The 18,651-nt window shown below is 41.6% G+C and overlaps 1 protein-coding gene across 1 annotated transcript in view; it reads left to right on the top strand.

The window, feature by feature from the left end:
* The window catches only part of TOP1 (DNA topoisomerase I), a 92,160-nt gene that overhangs the window by 21,466 nt on the left and 52,043 nt on the right, over positions 1-18,651 (top strand). Inside the window, exon 3 of the mRNA XM_006121884.5 lies at positions 15,036-15,138. Coding sequence (XP_006121946.1) covers positions 15,036-15,138 — 103 coding nt within the window. The remainder of the gene's footprint in view (positions 1-15,035; positions 15,139-18,651) is intronic.

Genomic DNA, 18,651 nt, shown 5'->3' with positions numbered 1-18,651 from the left:
AAATAGCTTGAGCACTTATTTCCATTACAGAGTTAACTCAGGTTTCGCTTTGTAGGGCTGTCTAGCTCTTCTGGAACAAATGTAAACAAACTTTGGCTCCAGTCAGATCAGCATGTGTGGGTGGCTCCTCTTGTCTGGAGAGTGCCATTGATGTCAGCAGGTTTCTTCATGGATGCAGAGGTCTGCACTAGTAGATTTGGTTGCAGGATCCGAGTGCAAGCTTATATTTCTGGTAGAGAGCAGGATTGACCTGCAAAAAGAAATAAACTTGAATTTGTACTAAACCCATCCTGATCTTTTCACCTCAATTCATAGTTCGATAATGCTCAGCAATGAAGCGATAAGCAATATCCAGTAGAACATCTCCTTGCACCTCTTGAACAAAGCATGTAGGAGACCAGTAATGTCTGAAGCTAAGTCATGCTTACCACGGCCCCTCTGCAGAGAGAGATTAAAAAATAATTACCAGCCCACTATAACCTCTTCACTGGGAATGCTGAAGATATTTCAGCCTGCAGGCTCCCCTATATACATCACTCGTGAAATCCTGACTAATGATTTTCCACTGACTACACTGCTCTGGATTTTACCCTGTGCTTCCTGGTTCACCAGTGAAATTCTTGCTTGGAGGAGAGACTGTTCTGGATCAAGCCCAAGCAATCCAGATGTACCTGATGTATCCTTGTGTTGTGTTGGTAGGAATACAAGCAATATTTGAAGCGATGTTGAGACTCTGCTGCCAACATGGCTTAATGAAAGCGTTACAAACATCTTTTTAATGTGTTCAAAAATGTTAGCGATGTAAGATATTTGTGCTGTGCTGCCAGCAAGTGAAAATATTTTTCTAGTTTAATACAAACATTGTTACAGTGTAACTATTCTTGACAATACAGCAGTTTTTCTGTTGGCTGAAGTAGCGTTAAAACGAAAACTTTCTTCAGATTCTCAGCCAGTTTTGGAAATTAGACTGTATGCTAGGAACTGTGCTGTTTCGCGCTTTTCTAGAGATGTGGTGTGCAGACAGTTACATTACAATGGATAGAAACGGAAAACTCCTGGTAGGTTGAATTTCAGTCTCTGAAACAATAGGGTACACAGTCAGTTCTGGCTGCTTCTTACTATGTTTATGCAGTACCAAATACTCAGTAGTCAATGAATAGTAATAGTCCCTGACATAGGTTGTCAGCTGACACTTCATTAAATCTTAGGTGTGTGGCCAAGAAGCAGTTCTCTTCATCTACTGACCATTTAGTTGCACTAGACTTGCAAAAGTTTTGGGCAAGGGCTCCAGTTTAAAAAATAAAGGACTTTACCTAGTCATTCAGGAACCAAAGGGTTAACTGGGCCATTTTGCTTTTGAACATGATGAAGTAAGGGACACATTATCTCCTGTGGTTGGCTGATTACTCTGAAGTCTAAACACGTCTGTGATGTTGCAATAGCTTCTGCGTAAGGAACACTTCTGGAAAACTAACGAGCAGAATTTTCGTAGATGAGGAAGTGTTTGTAATTATTGCTTGTCATTCTTGCTATGAATGTAATTCCAAATGACTCCTGGCAGTGGCTTTGTATTCCTATTTGCATTTGTATCTTTCTTCCCCTTTCTGTGTTTGAGCTGTATGGAGAAGAATATCACTAGCATGTATTGGGATGTTTTGTCAATGTACGATGTAATAAAGGTTCTTTGCTAAAGCTTTGGCTTTATATTGAGGGCAAATTGCCAAGTCTGTCTGGTCCAATATTGTACTAGCTTGAAATTGAATAACTCTTTCATATTGTTCCACTAATCCCCCAAATTCTATTTTCCTTCAGAATTTAAACTAAAATTCCATTATGTGTGTGACCCTTTAGATCAGTGATTCCCAACTGCCAGTCTACGGACCAGTGCTGGGCTGCGAACTGCTGGCTGCTGGTCTACGGCATCTGCAGGAGCTGAAGCTGGCTGTTCATGGCGGCTCTGAGGCCTGGGGTACATATTTTGGCAGGCAGGCAACACGTTATCTGCATGTTCGTTATTTTCATAATGAATATGCAAATAAAATGACACCAGTCTGCCAAAAGTTTGTAAAAGAGTTTGCCGGTCCGCGGTATAAAAAAGGTTATTAACCACTGCTTGACCCTTGGTTTCTCAGTAGGTATGATTGGTTTTTGCTATGCTTGTTTGCTGCATTTAGCACTTCTGTGAGGGATATAACTTAAGGGGTGAGGCAGGAATTAAATATTCTGGAAAAGATCTGACATTGTGCATTTAAAAAGAAAATTGCCCCCAGAAAGCAAACCTTTAACTTCTGTTATATTCTAGTTGAGCGTGGTTGCTGTGGGTGGTTTTCTTAATACACCTTATTCTTGAGGTAACATTACTGTTCTTGTCCTGGGTTTCAACTGAGCAGAGAACTATGGAACTTACTTCTGCAGGATTTTACAAATAAAGCCAAAAAAGCATGCCTTCATTTTAGCTTTTCTCTTTCATGATGTACACACAGTACGTACGTACGTACGTACGTACATACATACATACATACATACATACTTTCTCATATACAGATACACTGCACAGTCACTTAGATGCAAATAAACTCCAGCTGGGGAAAATAGCTAATCAAGATGTTTTTCCTATAGGCTCAAAAAGAAGGGAAAGAGTTCTTAAAATGAGTATTATAGGTTGAACCTCTCTAGTCAGGCACCCTCAGGAACTGACCGGTGCCAAACCAGTGAATTTGTGGAACCACTGGAGGTCAGTATTGTCTCAAGCATTACCGACACTTCCACTGCTTACTGGGCTCTTAGAGACATTTAGGGTGTGTCTAGACTACAGGGTTTTGTCAACAAAAGTGGACTTTTGTCGACAAAACTAAACCTGCGTCTACACTACCACCAAGTTCTGTCGACATAACGTTGACAGAACTCAGCAGTTTTGTCGACGCTGGTAAACCTCTTTTTACGAGGAATAATGCCTTTTGTCGACAGAGTTCTGTCGACAGAAGGCATTATTGCATCTAAACTGTCCTTTGCGTTTACACTGCCATGTCGACAAAACTGAATGTAGTCTAGATGCTCTTTGTTGACAGAAGCTTTGTCGACAATATCTGCCGACAAAACTTTTGTTGACAAATGCCTGTAGTCTAGACGTACCCATAGGGGTAAACTAGAGCTAATTAATACAGAACACTGAGAGCCAGGACTGGTGACTATAAAACTTTGTGGGACCATGGGAAACTTGGCTATACCCATGATCAGGGCTTGACAAATAATACAATCTACTCGCTCTTGGTGAGTAGATTGTAACCCGGAAGAGCCAAGTTTGGGCGATCTGCGCATGCACAGAACGATCTGCGCATGTGCAGATCGCTGGACAGCGTGGCTGCCGAGCGGGGCTCGCCAAACCGCGGTGAGCCCTGCCCATGATAAGTGGACATCCAGCTAACTAAAATCGTGCCAGACTAGAGAGGTTCAACCTGTAGTGTGTGGTGTGAGGAGTGGTGTGAGGAGTGTGTGTGTAAGTTAGGGATGTTAGTAATCGAATGGAGTATCAACTACTCACTCTTTTTTCTCCCATCCCCACCATGACAGACAGCAAGCGGGGGAGGAACAGGAGCCAGCACTGTGGGGACCTGTCTTAAAAGCTAGTTCCCCCCAGTACTGTCTCCACAGTGCCACCTGCTGCCTCTGTCAGAGTTGGGGAGGGGGATAGTGGAGGCTGCTGCAAAGCAGCCCCTGTCCACAGAGGTTCCAGTGGGGAGCTGCCCCCTCCTCACCCCTTCACAGATGGGTTGCTGCCACCAAGCAGCCCCTGTTCACAGGGACTGCTCCAGCAGCAGCTCCTGTGCGTCGCCAGCCCTGGCTGCTGCAAACAGATTGCTGGACTCAGTGCAAACTGGGTCTGAGCAGTTCTAGCTCGTGCTGGTCCAGAACACTGCATCTCTTCATTTTAAATGTAAGAGCCCGGTGGATCTTACTGCATTTAAAATGCAGAGCCACAGCGCGGGTGGCTCTTGGAACTGGCACGACCCAGAACTGCTCAGCCCTGGTTCGAGCTAGAAGCTGGAGCTACCCCTGCTGCAGCTCTGCAGAGCGGTCCTTATCGACTGATCGTGTAGCCAATACAATTTGAATCAACTACATGATTAGCCAGATAACTACAATTTAACATCCTTAGTGTAAGGACTAACATATTGTGTGGTTTCTTATCATATAGACACATAGGAAGAAGCTTTTCTGAAAAATCTCACTTGCTTCTCGCAATTTATAGCCATTTTATAGCCATTTTTTAGTTTGAACACCTCACAATTTTACTGCACCTCTGTTTACAATAACCATGTAAAGTAGTGAGGTATTTTTACCAATGGAGAACTGAAACACAGAGAAACTAAGTGACTTATCCAAGGTCACACAGAAAAGAAAGTCTGTGGTAGAGCAGGAACTTGAGCCCATATCTTCTAAGTCTTAGGCTAGTGACCTAACCACTTAGGTCATCCCTCCTTTCTATGGATTGGCTGCTCTCCCACTGCATTTTGCTTAAGATACCTGCCTCCTACCTGCTACAAAGTTGTTCAGGTTATTAAAACACCAACAGTAATGTAATGTAACTTCAGCCTTTGGCATCCTGGAGTCACATACAGGGTGAGTTAGTGATCGTTGTGGCTTCTTTATTTCTGGCCATTTAACCCAATCCATGTTAAATGGTAGGCATGTCATGTTCTACAAGACGCAAATAAATCTTTGAGTAACCAGACTTAGTTTGCAGAGCGAATTGACTGTGAATAACTTTGCTTTAACCATTTTGTTGAACGCTTGTCAAATGCTTCAATTCTCCTCTTACAACCATGCTACTGATGAACAGCTGCCATCAGATGAGAGTTCTTATAGAATGCAGAGGATATCAATACTGCATGGTACATTCTCTTTTTCACTTTAAGGTGCTGTATAAACACCCTTCTTTTTTGGTGTTCACTTTATTTAAATTTTCCTGCCAACGTGTTAGTGATTATTACAAAAATTTAAACAGATGAGTGTAAAAAATTTACTTCACTGTTTTTTGTTAATATTGGGGAATGGAAGGATCGGGGGGGGGGCGGGGAGCACCACACAGAGAAAAGTAAGCGTGCCTTTGACCCTACTTTCCTCTGGGGAAGGAAAGGAAACTTGGGAATACCACATTACTGAACCACTTTCTCTACTTTGAGAGAAGGTTGGGAAGCGGAGCCGTCTCCTTATGCTGCCTCTTCCGCTTCTGGGCTCGCTTCAGAAGGAGTGATGGTTGCTTATTTACTTGGAGTGCCCAGGTTACTGAGCTGTTAACTCCTTCTGGAGTGGACAGCCAGTCTGGGAATTTTTTTTTCCAGGCTCCCTCAATGACATACACATGTGCATGATTTTTTTTTTATTGTTCACTACTAGGGATGTAACTGATTAGTTGACTGTCTGATAAGTATATGCTTATCAGTTGACTAGTGACTTGACTATTCACTTTCTTGTTGCCCCTTCTCTCCCCTCCTTCCCCCCCATTGCTGCCTCTGTCAGAGAGAGGCGGCAAGGTGGGGAGCAGGAGCCAGTGCTGGGGAGAGCTGGTTTTAAAAACTGGTTCCAGTCTCCGGGGGGGAGGGAGGGTGGCAGGGGTGAGCAAGGAACTGGAGGTGCTTTCACCTTCGAAATGTAGCAAGCAGTCCCTCCCCCACCAGCCCTGTGCTTCCTGCTTTTGAAATGTACAGGAGGCTCTTATACATTTCAGAAGCAGGGAACACAGGGCGCTTATGCCTTTGAAATGTAGCAAGAGCTGGAGGTGCCCTTATCGACTAATTAAATTGATGCAAATTGCATTGACTATTCAATTAGTTGATTCATCTAAATTTAACATCCTTATTCGCTGTATTTCCTTACTTTACCAGACTGCATCAAATTTGCACTTAGACTAATTTAGCATTGTAATGGATTGAGTTTTCTTAAAATAATTGATGCATTTGTATATTGCATTATCTAAAATTTGGGTGAAAATTGGTAAAACCCCAAACCCCCCACTTTTATAAAACTTGGAATTTTTTGGTAGAATGTTTCGTTGCCTGGTTCATGTTAACATAGTCCTATTTGGAAAAGGACTTGAAGTCAAACTAGGTAACCTTTTGGTGCAGCAGAGTCCACACAGGGTAATTAGAGGTCAACTGGTTGCATCTGACGAAGTGGGTCTTTGCCCACGAAAGCTTATGCTCCTACACTTCAGTTAGTCTATAAGGTGCCACAGGACTCTTCGTCGCTTTTGCAGATTCAGACTAACACGGCTACCCCTCTGATACTCTTCTATGTTAATGAGCCTAGAAAATGGATGATTTGAGTTTCAAAAGAAACATCAGTTGTTCTGATTTTTGAGGCTTGTTAGCTCCTGCGTGGGATTTTCTGTATTCTCTTCTTACAGTTAATTCCAATGTTTATTTTGACTTTTAATTATTGCACAGTGAAGTGGAAATCTTCCATCTTATGAGTCAGTGTAAGGAAAGGAGAAGTGAGGTATCTGTCCCAACCATCACTTGGGGTATAGCAGATCCCCGTTAACGCATCTGAACTGGAGAAGACCACAAATAAATGGGTCCAGATAGATCCATGTTATGTTATTTTTTTTGTATTAGATGGCAAAGGAGTCTAAATCTCGCTCTAAAAAAAGTTTCTTGTGGGATGACAGTGTAATCAGCCACCCTGCTTCCTCCCTCACTATCTCTCTTTCCCCCTCCCCCCCTATGGGGAGGCAGAAGTCGCGTGTCCTCCCAACTCCGGGAGGAGGCTGGGAGCCAAGCACTCTCCATGCACCCCTAGCCCTGTCACATGTACCGTTGGCAAAGACACTGCACCCCAGCCCACTCACTCACCACCACCCCCAATCAGGGACCTTGCATCCCCAACCCCCTAACTCACCACCCTGCCAAGAGCCTGCATCTCCAGCCTGCTCCTGCCCCCTTCCCTTGGACAGACACCTTGCCCCCCGAGGGAGGAGGGTTGGTGAGCATAGCATAGCAAGTAGGGGACACATCCCCCTAGTGGGTTTTTAAAATAGTGTCTGCTCATTTCATTGAGGCCAGACTGTGCCTCCCTGATCCATGTATATGGACATGATTTTTATAAAATGTGGGCTAGAGGTCATCTGGAATAGTGCTCATTGTAGGGATACCTTGAACTCATGTGATTAAGTATGACATCTCAGGCTGCCCATGAAAGAAAAAGCTTTTTAAGCATGTTGCGTCTCACTGAGAAAGTAGGAGCCTAGCAAATTTGTTTGAACAGCACAAAATCCATCTTCTTCTTTAGGACATCATAGTACTTGAAAATATAAAATCCCTTTTTTTCAGTCTAGTTTTTCCTTCTTATGGAGCAAACGTTCCCATCTGTTTCTAATACAGTAAAAATTGGCATGGTTCCCCACTTAAAATCCAGAGAACAATTCAGTCCCAGATGCTGTTTCCTTAATTATAATACTTCTGTGGTACCTTTCATTTGGGGATCTCAAACATTTTACAATGAGCTGCACCTTAGAACACCTCTCTAAGATAGGAATTATTGTGCCTATTCCACAATTGGGGAAATTAATGCACTGGGATCCTAAGTGACTTAACCAGAGTCCCACAGGAAGCTTATCTCAGTCCAGTTTGTTATCCACAAATCCATATTTCATCTTCTAGAAGTGCCATGTGGGTGTATCAATTCCTGTTATGCTTCCAATCACATGCAGAGATCTGGAAAACAGCTTCATCTTCCACCTCCTTCTGGTGCTGTTGTTTTCTTCTGATTACCCTCTTCTCTGGCCTCACTCCTGCCTTTTGATCGGCCTGTCCGGTCCATGATACCTGCATGCAATTCTGTTGTCACTTGTAAAATCATCTCCTTTCCCTCTAGAGCAGCAATCACTCTCATCTCTTCCCTTGTGTCATAATCCCACGTAATTGAAATCCAAAAACATGGTTCAGTCTTGTAAGTCCTTAAACTGCATGATCGTTCTTTGTGTTTCTATAGTATTTTTACCTGAAGAACTCAGTCTTAGAAATACCTCTCAAAATGCCTGCAAGTACAGAAGCATTATTGCCATTTTAAAGCTGGTTACACTGAAGTATGTAACGTTTTGGAGACTTTGTGGTTGCAGAAAGACTCAACCAATTTGGAGTTCTAGATGCCGCTGCCCGTCTTACTTCCTCCTTACATGTCTGGTCTTCCCAAGATGCATGGTGGAGGGGACCCTTCTACTGCCTTTCCGCTCCTTCTCACTTTGTAGGAAGCTATTTAAATCTCTTCTTTGTAACATACACTTCTTAACCGTTAAAAGCAGCCAGAACCTCCCCAGAGTAAAATTTATAAATGGAGTTACAGTTAGATGGGTAGATAATCTCCCTTTGTAACCAAGTCACTTTGTTCACTGTAAAGGTCTTGAATAACTGCTAAATGTTATGGTCTAGGTTTTCTTTCTGATGGAATCTGTATATGTCTAACTTTCTGCTACAGTAAACCCTCGTAATCTGATGCCTATTATGGTAAAGTAGTTTTGTCTTTTTTCCCAGTGGTACAATGACTGTTACAAAAGGCTACACTGCCACAGTTCCTTGAGTTGTAACATGTATGTGGTGACGGTTTTCAGTGTAACCTCCTGGGATCCTTTCAGCAACTGAGCCAAAATCTATTTGCTTCAAGTCATTCTTAGAATAATGCTGTACGGTAGTGTTACCAGCCTTTTCTGCCTCTCCCTGATAATGAAAAATGGGATCGGGAGAAGACCAACAACTGCAAAAACCATTGTGAATCAAGAAGAATGCCTTACTCCAAGGGATCTGAAGGGAAGATGGATTTATCAAGTCTGTCCAGTTGGGAAATTTGTATATGAGCTATTTTGGAAAATATGTTTTCCCTGTGCTAATAAGTGCCAGAACTTAAAGGAACTGGAGTCTAAAACCAGTCCGATAACACATGCAAACAGTTGTGTACACTTCCAGGATGGATTGATTTAAATCAAGTTTTCCACTGATATTACATCACATCAAACAATGGTGCAGATCTGATCACTAAAACATGTTAATTCACAACTCATAACAGCATTTTACCAAGAAGGCATATTTTGTGTACTTTTTTAGAAAACTTGATTTTATTCATGTAGTGAAAAGTACATAACACTCATTACGCCTGTCAAGCTTCAGGTGCAGCAGTAGTAAATTAGGAATGGTAAGAACTAAATCATACACACAAACACAATAGCACTTATTTTATTAAATTAAATCTTACATGTTTCATGCTTGCAATTGCAGCAGTCTCCTGAGTTGCTGGCTGACAAACTTTTTTTCTTTAATTTTTTAAATTTTATTAACTCTAACAGACAAGCCCTTGGAACACTGATGTTCAATGCCCTTGAAACTTTTACAACTAGTTCTCATCTTTCTCATTCCCATTGGAATCAGATTTGCATCAAAATAACAAGCTAACAAAAAAGGTGAGAATGACTATGCTTAGAGTGCACTCAATTTTTAAGTAAGCCCCACTGAAAACAAATATAGGATGGGGTTCCTTTGGGAAAGCTGAGTTATGCTCTTACTAGAGCTTTCTGTAGTGTATACTTGGATGATAGATTCTAAACCTAATTAGTTAATTAAACAAGCCATAACGATTAGCTAAGCTAAACCTTTTTTCTAGCAACATTCAACATAGCAAACTGCTTGAGAATTTACTTATTAAATCACACTTGTACTAAAAGGCATAGAGAGAGTCTTAAAGAATGATGCGTTAGAGAGTTGATCCGCATTGTTCTTCAGACATAGAATGAGCTGGAAGAGACCTCACGAGGTCATCAAGTCCAGGCCCCTGCCCAAGGAAGGATCAATCCCAACTAAGAGAATATCCACATCTTGATCTGCACACTTTTCTCCCAATGAGCAGTTTTCCTTATGATGTTTCATTCTTGTAGCTAGGCCCCGCATCATCAGCTTGTACTGTTTACATGTGGCATGTCTTCCTGTTTTACCTAGGGAATGAATTTCTTCAGAATATTCCCAGAAGGGGGGGGGGGGTCTCTTACACCCAGAAGCTATGACAGGTTTTTTTTATGGCAAAAGTGTAGGGGAATATAGAAAGCTATATGTGTTGGCAGGGCTTGACAAATTATACAATTTGCTCGCCCATGGCAAGTAGATTGTAACCCGGAAGAGCCAGGTTTGGGCGATCTGCGTGGCTGGCGAGCAGGGCTCGCTGCGGTTCGGCGAGCCCTGTGTGTTGAACAACGTTTTCCCTTTCCCTTTCCAGTCTGCTCCAGTGTTTCTTTCTGTGCTGTCTCCACCCTTTCCTATATATTATCTCTGTCTTTAGACAATGTCTTAACTAACTGCTATACTTGGCCCAGGGCCACCACTACATAAAAGCACCGAACGAAAACAATCCTATTCAGCTTGCGTCTGTACACATGTCAGTCTGCTGACAGACAGAAATGGAAGACCGAGAACTTGAAAGAAGCAAGAGCTTGTGGTTAGGCTGGATAGACTAGAACAGTGTTTCTTAAACTGTGTTCCACCGAGGCAGTCGGAGGTGTGTCACGGAGAACAACAGAGTTCAAAATGGCTGCCCTTAACTTTTTGCTCAGTAACATTCCCCTGACCTTTGTTTGTTTGTTTGTTTGAACAAACAAATTCTGGGTGTGCCTCATAAAAAAAATGTTGTTTGGTTTTCCTCAGTCTTAAAAAGTTTAAGAAACACTGGACTAGAACCATTAATTCATTGTTATGAGACTAAGTGTAGGTGTAGCACATTTTGACAAGATTACATTGTTATTTTTAAATGAGAAATTAAGTAATTTATTTAAACAAAAAAATCAGATTTAATTTAAATCTGATTTTAAAAAAATCATTTCCCTCCCATCCCCCACTCCTCCTCCCCCCCTCCTGTTTCTGTGTACTTTCCTAAAGTTACCTCCAAGAAGTTGGATAGGGTAAGTGGAAATCATACCTAGAAATGAGTGGAATTCAGTTTCCATGGTCTTTCTGCCTACACTGGTTTCTGTGATGTGGGTACCTGAGCTGGGATGAGATGACTGAGCTCACTTTAAGTAAACCAACAAATAGCAATCAGCAATGATGCTGCTGGTCTGAAGCTGCATTGAGTTTATGACCATAAGCAAAAGGCTCCTTTATCCTGCTACTTCTGAGTAATCCCATCTCCAGTGCTCTAGCTTTTATAGCATGAATGAGTTTGAGATTTGATTTTGTCTTTTGATGGAATTAATACTTCAGTGAAATATTCATTGAGAACAAAGATTATTAAGGGGGGGGGCAGTTCCTATCCTAATCTAATTGTTAGTAGAGATCATTCATCAGCATTTATTTAATCTAACTGCAGGTGTGTAAATTCTGCCACTTAGTAAAGACTATCTTCAGAATCAAGGCTACTTTGTGTGCCTCTCCTTCATCCAGTACCTCCAACATGAGTGTACTCCATCCTAATAATCCCTTTTTCCACCTCTGTAGGGAGATACTTGCCATCTCTGGGTGAGTTTGGCTAAAGATCTCTTGCCACTTTAATTGCTACAGAACAGCATCCTGCTTCCTCCTTGTTTCCATCTGCCAACTGATCTTAGTCACATGGCAGTATTCTGGTCTTCCCCTTTAAGCTCCCTCCCCTCCACTCTTAAGTATCAGGAAGTGACAAAGTGGGAGGGACTTAATGGTTCAGAGGTAGAATTAGTCCCACTGGCCAGAGACACCACTATTGTGCCTGAAAATCAGTCAGTCATGTCTTCACATCCAGCTGCAGACTAGCTCCCTAGGAAAGAGTTAAGGAGTTAGGACTATAGCTGCTTCTTTCTTTTTTTTCCCTGTGTCCTGGGGTGGAAGAGTTGGATGGTGTTATCTCTCTTTCAGTAAACTTTTATAATGAAATCCCATCTTCTTCGGAGTGTGTTCTGCGGTGTTTGCATCCCATAATAGGGTCACAGAGTTAATTCTAAATTACACACAGAGCGTTCCTGTCTAAGCTTGACTCAGGTGTTTACTGGTTGTGGCCCTGCCAATAATTCCAGCAGGAGCTTGCCAAATAATAAATGTCAGTTTCAAATGGAAAGCTGATACACTTGGTGGGAATGGAGTCCCACTGTGATGATAGAGAATAGTTCCTTCCCCCATTCCCTTGCCACTCAAAAAAATAAGTAACTGTCCAGCTTGTGTCTGTGCACATGTAACTGTGCTTCTGTCTGGGTAAAAGAATAATTTCAATAGCATAGCCACATACACCTATTTTCCCACTTTGAAATCAAGGGAACTAGCAGCCAGTTGATATAAACTGTTTGTCACTACATCCGTGTAAAAAATCAAATGCAGTATAAAATGAGTGAGTTCCTGCAATTTTATGTATAGCATTCTTGTGAGTTCGTCCATTTGCCAAAGGTAAACTGATGGTGGTTTGCTTCAGCCATTGGTTTAAGAATGCTGAGAAAAGTCCTGTGTAATAAAACCACAGCAGTCTGCAGATTGCTTGGGCTTCCAGTTAGCGACCAAACTGTAGAATTACAAAGATTGTCATGTACTGCCATGTAACAAGAAATCCCTGCTTGGCAGTCCTGAGACTGTAAATGGACCTGCCTAGAATTCACTGAAAGATTGCAGTAAGGCGTTAGCATGCTGGGATTTCGGAATGCTCTGCTGCGTGTGTGGCTAAAAATTCTTACACGGTTAAAGCTGCAGCACTAAAATCCACAAATGCCCTGTCACTCTGGGCAACAAAAATGATTAGGGGGTTTGGAACTGGTCCCATATGAGGAGAGATTAAAAATACTGGGACTTTTTAGCTCAGAAAAGAGGAGGGGGGAAAATGATAAGTCTATAAAATCATGACTTGTGTGGAGAAAGTGAATAGGGAGAAATTATTTACTTGTTCCCATAACATAAGAACTAGGGGTCACCAAATGAAAGTAATAGGTAGCATGTAATAAAAACAGTGGATTAAATTGAACTTTTATTGACTTATTATTTTGTTAGTATTGTGCTAAAACTAAATGAATGGCTCAAAGATCCTTAGAACAAGTTTGGACAAAGAAAAGAATGAGGGTTGTCTAAAGCATAAGACTAGAGATGTGTCTATGCTACAAACTAAGTCAGCTTCCAATTAGGTTGACTTACAGCCTTCACAGTAATTACTGTGGTGACTCATGTCCATACTACCCTCCTTGGGTTGGTAATGCACATCCTCAGCAGGAGCGCTTCTGCTGACCTAAGATGGGCAGTTATGGGGAGCTGAGAGCCTGGTCTCTCAGCTCTGCTGGCAGCTTCCTGCTGGGATCCTGCCTGCACTACAGGTCCCAGACAGGTTAGCACTTTTCTCCCCTATCAATTCCTCTCCAGGAGCAAGAGGCAAACTGCCTGGGGCTTCCTGGACCCCCTGCGCTTCCTCCCCACTGTGAGCCAGGCAGTTTTCTCAACTTCATGGCTCCAGGAGCCCTGAAAAGCCCTGACAAGACAGCCAACCTTCCCAGCTGGGAGTGCAGTGAAGCTCTCCATAGAAACACAAGGCAGCTGCCCAGCTTTCTTGTCAATTTTGTGGCTCTTGCTGTGAAATTGACAAGACAGTCAAAAGCCCATCTAAGTAAGGCAGTATCTACACAGATGCTGCATCACTCTAACTAAACTGACATAAACCCTATACCTCTCATGCAAGTGAAGCTATTACATAAGTGTAGCAGGATGCTTATATTGGTGGGAGCAAGGCAGGAACATAATTAAATCGACTTAAGTTGCTTAACTGTGTAGCATAGACAAAACTTAGGTTCTATGCAAAAGGCTTTCTATCTGATTATGAAAAAGTCACTACTCTGTCGTGCTTCAGTGGCCTCATGTTTAAGTATAATAGCTGCTTTAAGGGGAGTTGTAAAGAGTTCTGAGACCCTGGGACACAGGGCACTGTGGAAATGCTGCTATTATCAAAACTCAAATGAAGTTACTAAACATTTTATTAGGTTTGGTGTTGTGGTCTGGTGTATTCTATCTATTCTGAATCAAAGCCAGCATAATTGCATTCTAGTTAACAAATAGATGTCTAGAAGAAAGCTACTTCACATGTTAGTGGAATTAAGAAGAATGCACCTAGAATGAGAGAGAGAGGGGTTTCTTGTGGATGCATTATGGGGTGCGGGTATGGGGGGAGGCTTCATGTGACTGTGAGTGTTAACCAATGAGCACAGGCATTCGCATCCCTAATTTGGACTAACCCCAATCTACATAGCATGGCTTCTGCCTGGGACCTACCGTATACATATCACAAAGAATAGTGATAGAAATGTAGCCGTGTTAGTCTGGGGTAGTTGAAGCAAAATGCAGGACAATATAGCACTTTAAAGACTAACAAGATGGTTTATTAGATGATGAGCTTTCGTGGGCCAGACCCACTTCCTCAGATCAAATAGTGGAAGAAAGTAGTCACAACCATATATACCAAAGGATAGAATTTAAAAAAATGAACAAATATGAAAAGGACAAATCACATATCACAAAGAGTTATCAGAGGCAGCTTTATTGATTAATCTCTTCTTGAAGGCAGTTGCAAGATTTTTGGGGTGTTTGGGCTCTAAAAGAAGCTGTTTCCTACTGCAGAAAACTGAGAAAGTAAGTTCATAGCCTTCTATTGTGAGCTGCTTTTGCCTTATTCTGTGCCATTCAACCCACTTAACATGTGAATAGGGGTAATATACTGCAATTCCTTAAAGGCCTCTTCTCCAGTATTAAATACTGTTGGAGGTAGCATGGCCTAATTGTTAGATCCAGGAGACCAGACATGACAACGTTTGTAAAGCATTGCAGAATTGTTGGTGCATAGACTCTATAAAGTGCAGCTGCTGCTAACTTGAGTTAATTTGTCCCAACACAGTGGCGTACTAAATTAATACCATAGAGCCTTTCAGTGCAGAGATTTTGTTCCTGTGTTGTTTTGTGATGGATACTTTAACAGCAAAATAAAAACAAAGCTGGATGAGGGAGCTCATGATTTGACACTGAGTTCACTCCTGATTTTATTTCTTAATTCCTTTCCTCTTCTGCTTACAGATTCTCACAAACACAAAGATAAACACAAAGACCGAGAACACCGTCATAAAGAGCACAAGAAAGACAAGGAAAAAGACCGGGAAAAGTCTAAGCACAGCAATAGGTGAGGAAAATTGACAGGTCGCTGTTGCCAAAACCTTTGCTTACCCACAGTCAAGGCTTAATGAGTTAATATGGCAATTACAAATAGCAATACTGTGCATATTAAGTGTTTAAAAGCATGCTCACAAATAAGTGCATGCATTTCTAAATGTATAGCTTAATTCATGTCATCTTAAAAAGTGGAGATCTGTGTTAATGAAGATTAGTGTAATTAAAAATCCATTGAGGAAACTACTATTAACTGCCAAACTGTGGAAACTTTAGCTCAGCCCTGTTGCTACATTTGTGTTTTTGTGGTACTGAGTATTCATTATTAACAATAATGTTAAATTATGCATATTAAACTATCAGAAATAGCAGATGCTTATGTGTTTTGCAAGCAAGTTAATATTTCTAACTTACTACTTGATCTTCTTGTAATTATTTTTATTATTAAATCAGATATTAGTGTTCTGTAGTTTTGTTTACCTACTTTATAGTAAATATCATACTACTTAATCTTCCTGTGATTTTTAAAGATGTTTGCAAGACAAATAGTTTACAGCACTTACCAGCTTAAACAGAAAAGATTGTAAAAGTCTTTGGACATTCTACTTCGTTTTCCTCATTGCTCATAATTGCACACACAGAAATTTGTGTTATTCTTCGCTTCCCATTTCTAAATATCTTTCACTTCATTTTAAAACCATAGAAAATAAGACGACGAATATCTTGCTGCCTGTATATAAAACTATAGTATGCCCACATCTTGAATACTGTGTACAGATGTGGTCTCATCTCAAAAAAGATATTTTGGCATTAGAAAAGGTTCAGAAAAGAGCAACTAAAATGATTAGGGGTTTGAAACGGGTCCCATATGAGGAGAAGCTAAAGAGACTGGGACTTTTCAGTTTAGAAAAGAGGAGACCGGGGGGCGAGAGGGGTATGATAGAGGTATATAAAATCATGAGTGGTGTGGAGAGGGTGAATAAAGAAAAGTAGTTTACTTGTTCCCATAATATAAGAACTAGAGGACACCGAATGAAATTAATGGGTAGCAGGTTTAAAACTAATAAAAGAAAGTTGTTCTTCACACAGTCAACCTGTGGAACTTCTTGCCAGAGGAGGCTGTGAAGGCTAGAACTATAACAGAGTTTAAAAAAGAGCTAGATAAATTCATGGAGGTTAGGTCCATAAAAGACTATTAACCAGGGGTTAAGGAATGCACCCCCTGGACTCTATTTGTCAAAGACTGGAGAAGGATGGCAGAAAACAAATTGCTTGATCATTGTCTTCAGCCCACCTCCTCTAGGGCACCTGGTATTGGCCACTGTCGGCAGATAGGATACTGGGCTAGGTGGACCTTTGGTCTGACCCAGTATGGCCATTCTTATGTGAAAGTGCTCGTATGCATTTTCATCCTTTTCAAAATGTGTCCCTAAAGGCCTGCTCTATCAGTCCATCATAACTGCAGACTGATATTTCTGGGATAATAACATTACACGCACGTTAAGAACACTTCTGTAAGACTTTTTTCTTGAGGAGCAATGGAAAAACACTTCACTCTACCCCTATCCACACTCAGTTGTGAGTAGCATAGCAGCTGGTCGCTCTGTCAAATAATATTTTTAAAGCAGATATGACTTATTCATGGGAACAACTGACTTTGGTATGCACACTGTTCTTTCCCAAATTTTCTTACTAGTATTCACCAGTTCAATTCCATAAATATATACTATGGCTATATAAGGCCTGGATTAAATCCTCACTGTCTATAAAATGTGCTCAAAATATGGGGCAGCAATTTAGAAGAAGGGACAAAGAGAGATCAGTGGTAAGGAAAACTATTGAGGAAAGATTCATGGAAACAGTGGTATTGTGGGTGTTTTTTTTTTCTTTTTAAGGCTATCTGAAAAAAGGTGCTTGGTGGATGAGAAGTGAGTAGACTTCCAAGTATATGCAGAAGTCATGAATATAATGGAAGGAGAAGAGGGAACTGAAAGTTCAGAGGACTGGGAGGACATTGAGAAGTAGAGAGAAACAAGAGCAGAGATGTAGAATTTCTTGGGTTAGGATGAGGAGTTACCTGAATAGATGTCAGCTGGGAAAGGGGATGCAAGGAAGACAACAATAAGGTGCGAGCAGAAGATACAAAAACTCTTAGAAGTTTGAAACTTTTTATCCCGAAACAAATATTCATTGGTTTTGGAATTGTCATAATTTACCTAGAACTGTGGTTATTTAAATGATATTGACAGTGTTGGTGATTTTCTTTATGATTTGGTTACCTGGATGTAGACTGGCTAGGACTTACTTTAAGTACTTTCATTGTCACTCTTACAGTTTTGAAGGTATCTGGGGCAACAGGTAGCTTATGAAAATACTATTTTTAGAATTAATAGTTTGTTTTCAGACTGGGGGGGGGAGAGGGATTATTCTCAGAAACTCATGAAGGAATGTCTTGCAAAATGGCCGCCACTTCCTATTTTAATACATGGGAGTAAAGCCAAACTGCCCGTAAGGAAGATGATAATCCTTCTGTTATCAGGATGTGGAGAAGAGCAGGTGTCCATTTCGGCCAAGGGAATCTTGTGACCTCAATCCTATTGAGAGTTCTGAAGCAAGACATTATGGCACAGGTGTCAGCCGACAGTCAGGGCAGTGTGTGCGTGTATGTTACACCCAAGTCTTCAACTGCTGAGACACAAAGTCTCGTTGCAGTGGGCAGCCTAGGAGGCTGGAGGGCGCCCCGAAAAATAGTTTAACGTCTGTGACTTTACTGCTAGGACCGGGGTCCCATCGCAGAGGGCAGCCAACAGGCTCTCAGACACCCCGAGTTTATAGGAAGAGCTTATTACACCTTAGATTTTAGCTGCTAGAATTCGTAATTCCTTCGCAGCGGGCAGCCTTGGGGAAAGACTGAAAGGTGCCCCAGTGGATTTTGCCACCTGGGTGTGACACAAATCCAAACTCCCAAGCTCTCTCTCTATCTGTCCCTAATGACCGGCTGAAGTTCTTTTAAATTGTGCTTGGTTCTGTTACAGCAACTGAAGGAGTCAGGTTAAAGCTTAAACAGTTACTATTTTATTGTTACAGGGTAAACTTAGTTGTTAAATGCTACTACTGTGTGACAGATAACACAGACACTACAAAGGACAGGATAGAAATTACACTAATAAGTCACTTACAGGTACCATGAAACCCTTTGGTTCTCTGAGCTCTTATTAAATGCATGCAAAATAGACACATAGCAGGTATATATTCTCACCCCTGCGTTCCAGACTTGGCTTGGCCAGCGTCTTTCTCTTAATCCCTCGGGAAGAAGTAGGGCGAGGTTGGGCGTCCCACAGACCTCGGGAGACAATCAATACCTGCCAGCAGGTATAGATGATTGGAGCTCAAATGGGGTGGGCTGCTGAACCTCTTTTTATACCCCTTGGGTCATGTAGGCTTCTTCCTGGTCTCAAGTGGCCAATTAGGAAAAATGGCTTTGAACACCAAGTTTCCCACGAAGGGTGCAAAGCATAACTTACAC

The sequence above is a fragment of the Pelodiscus sinensis genome, chromosome 17 (genome assembly GCF_052426305.1).
Source record: "Pelodiscus sinensis isolate ZL-2025 chromosome 17, ASM5242630v1, whole genome shotgun sequence".
Classification (NCBI taxonomy): Eukaryota; Metazoa; Chordata; order Testudines; family Trionychidae; genus Pelodiscus; species Pelodiscus sinensis.
The sequence above is the reverse complement of the archived record's forward strand: the minus strand, read 5'-3'. Positions and strand labels throughout refer to the sequence as shown.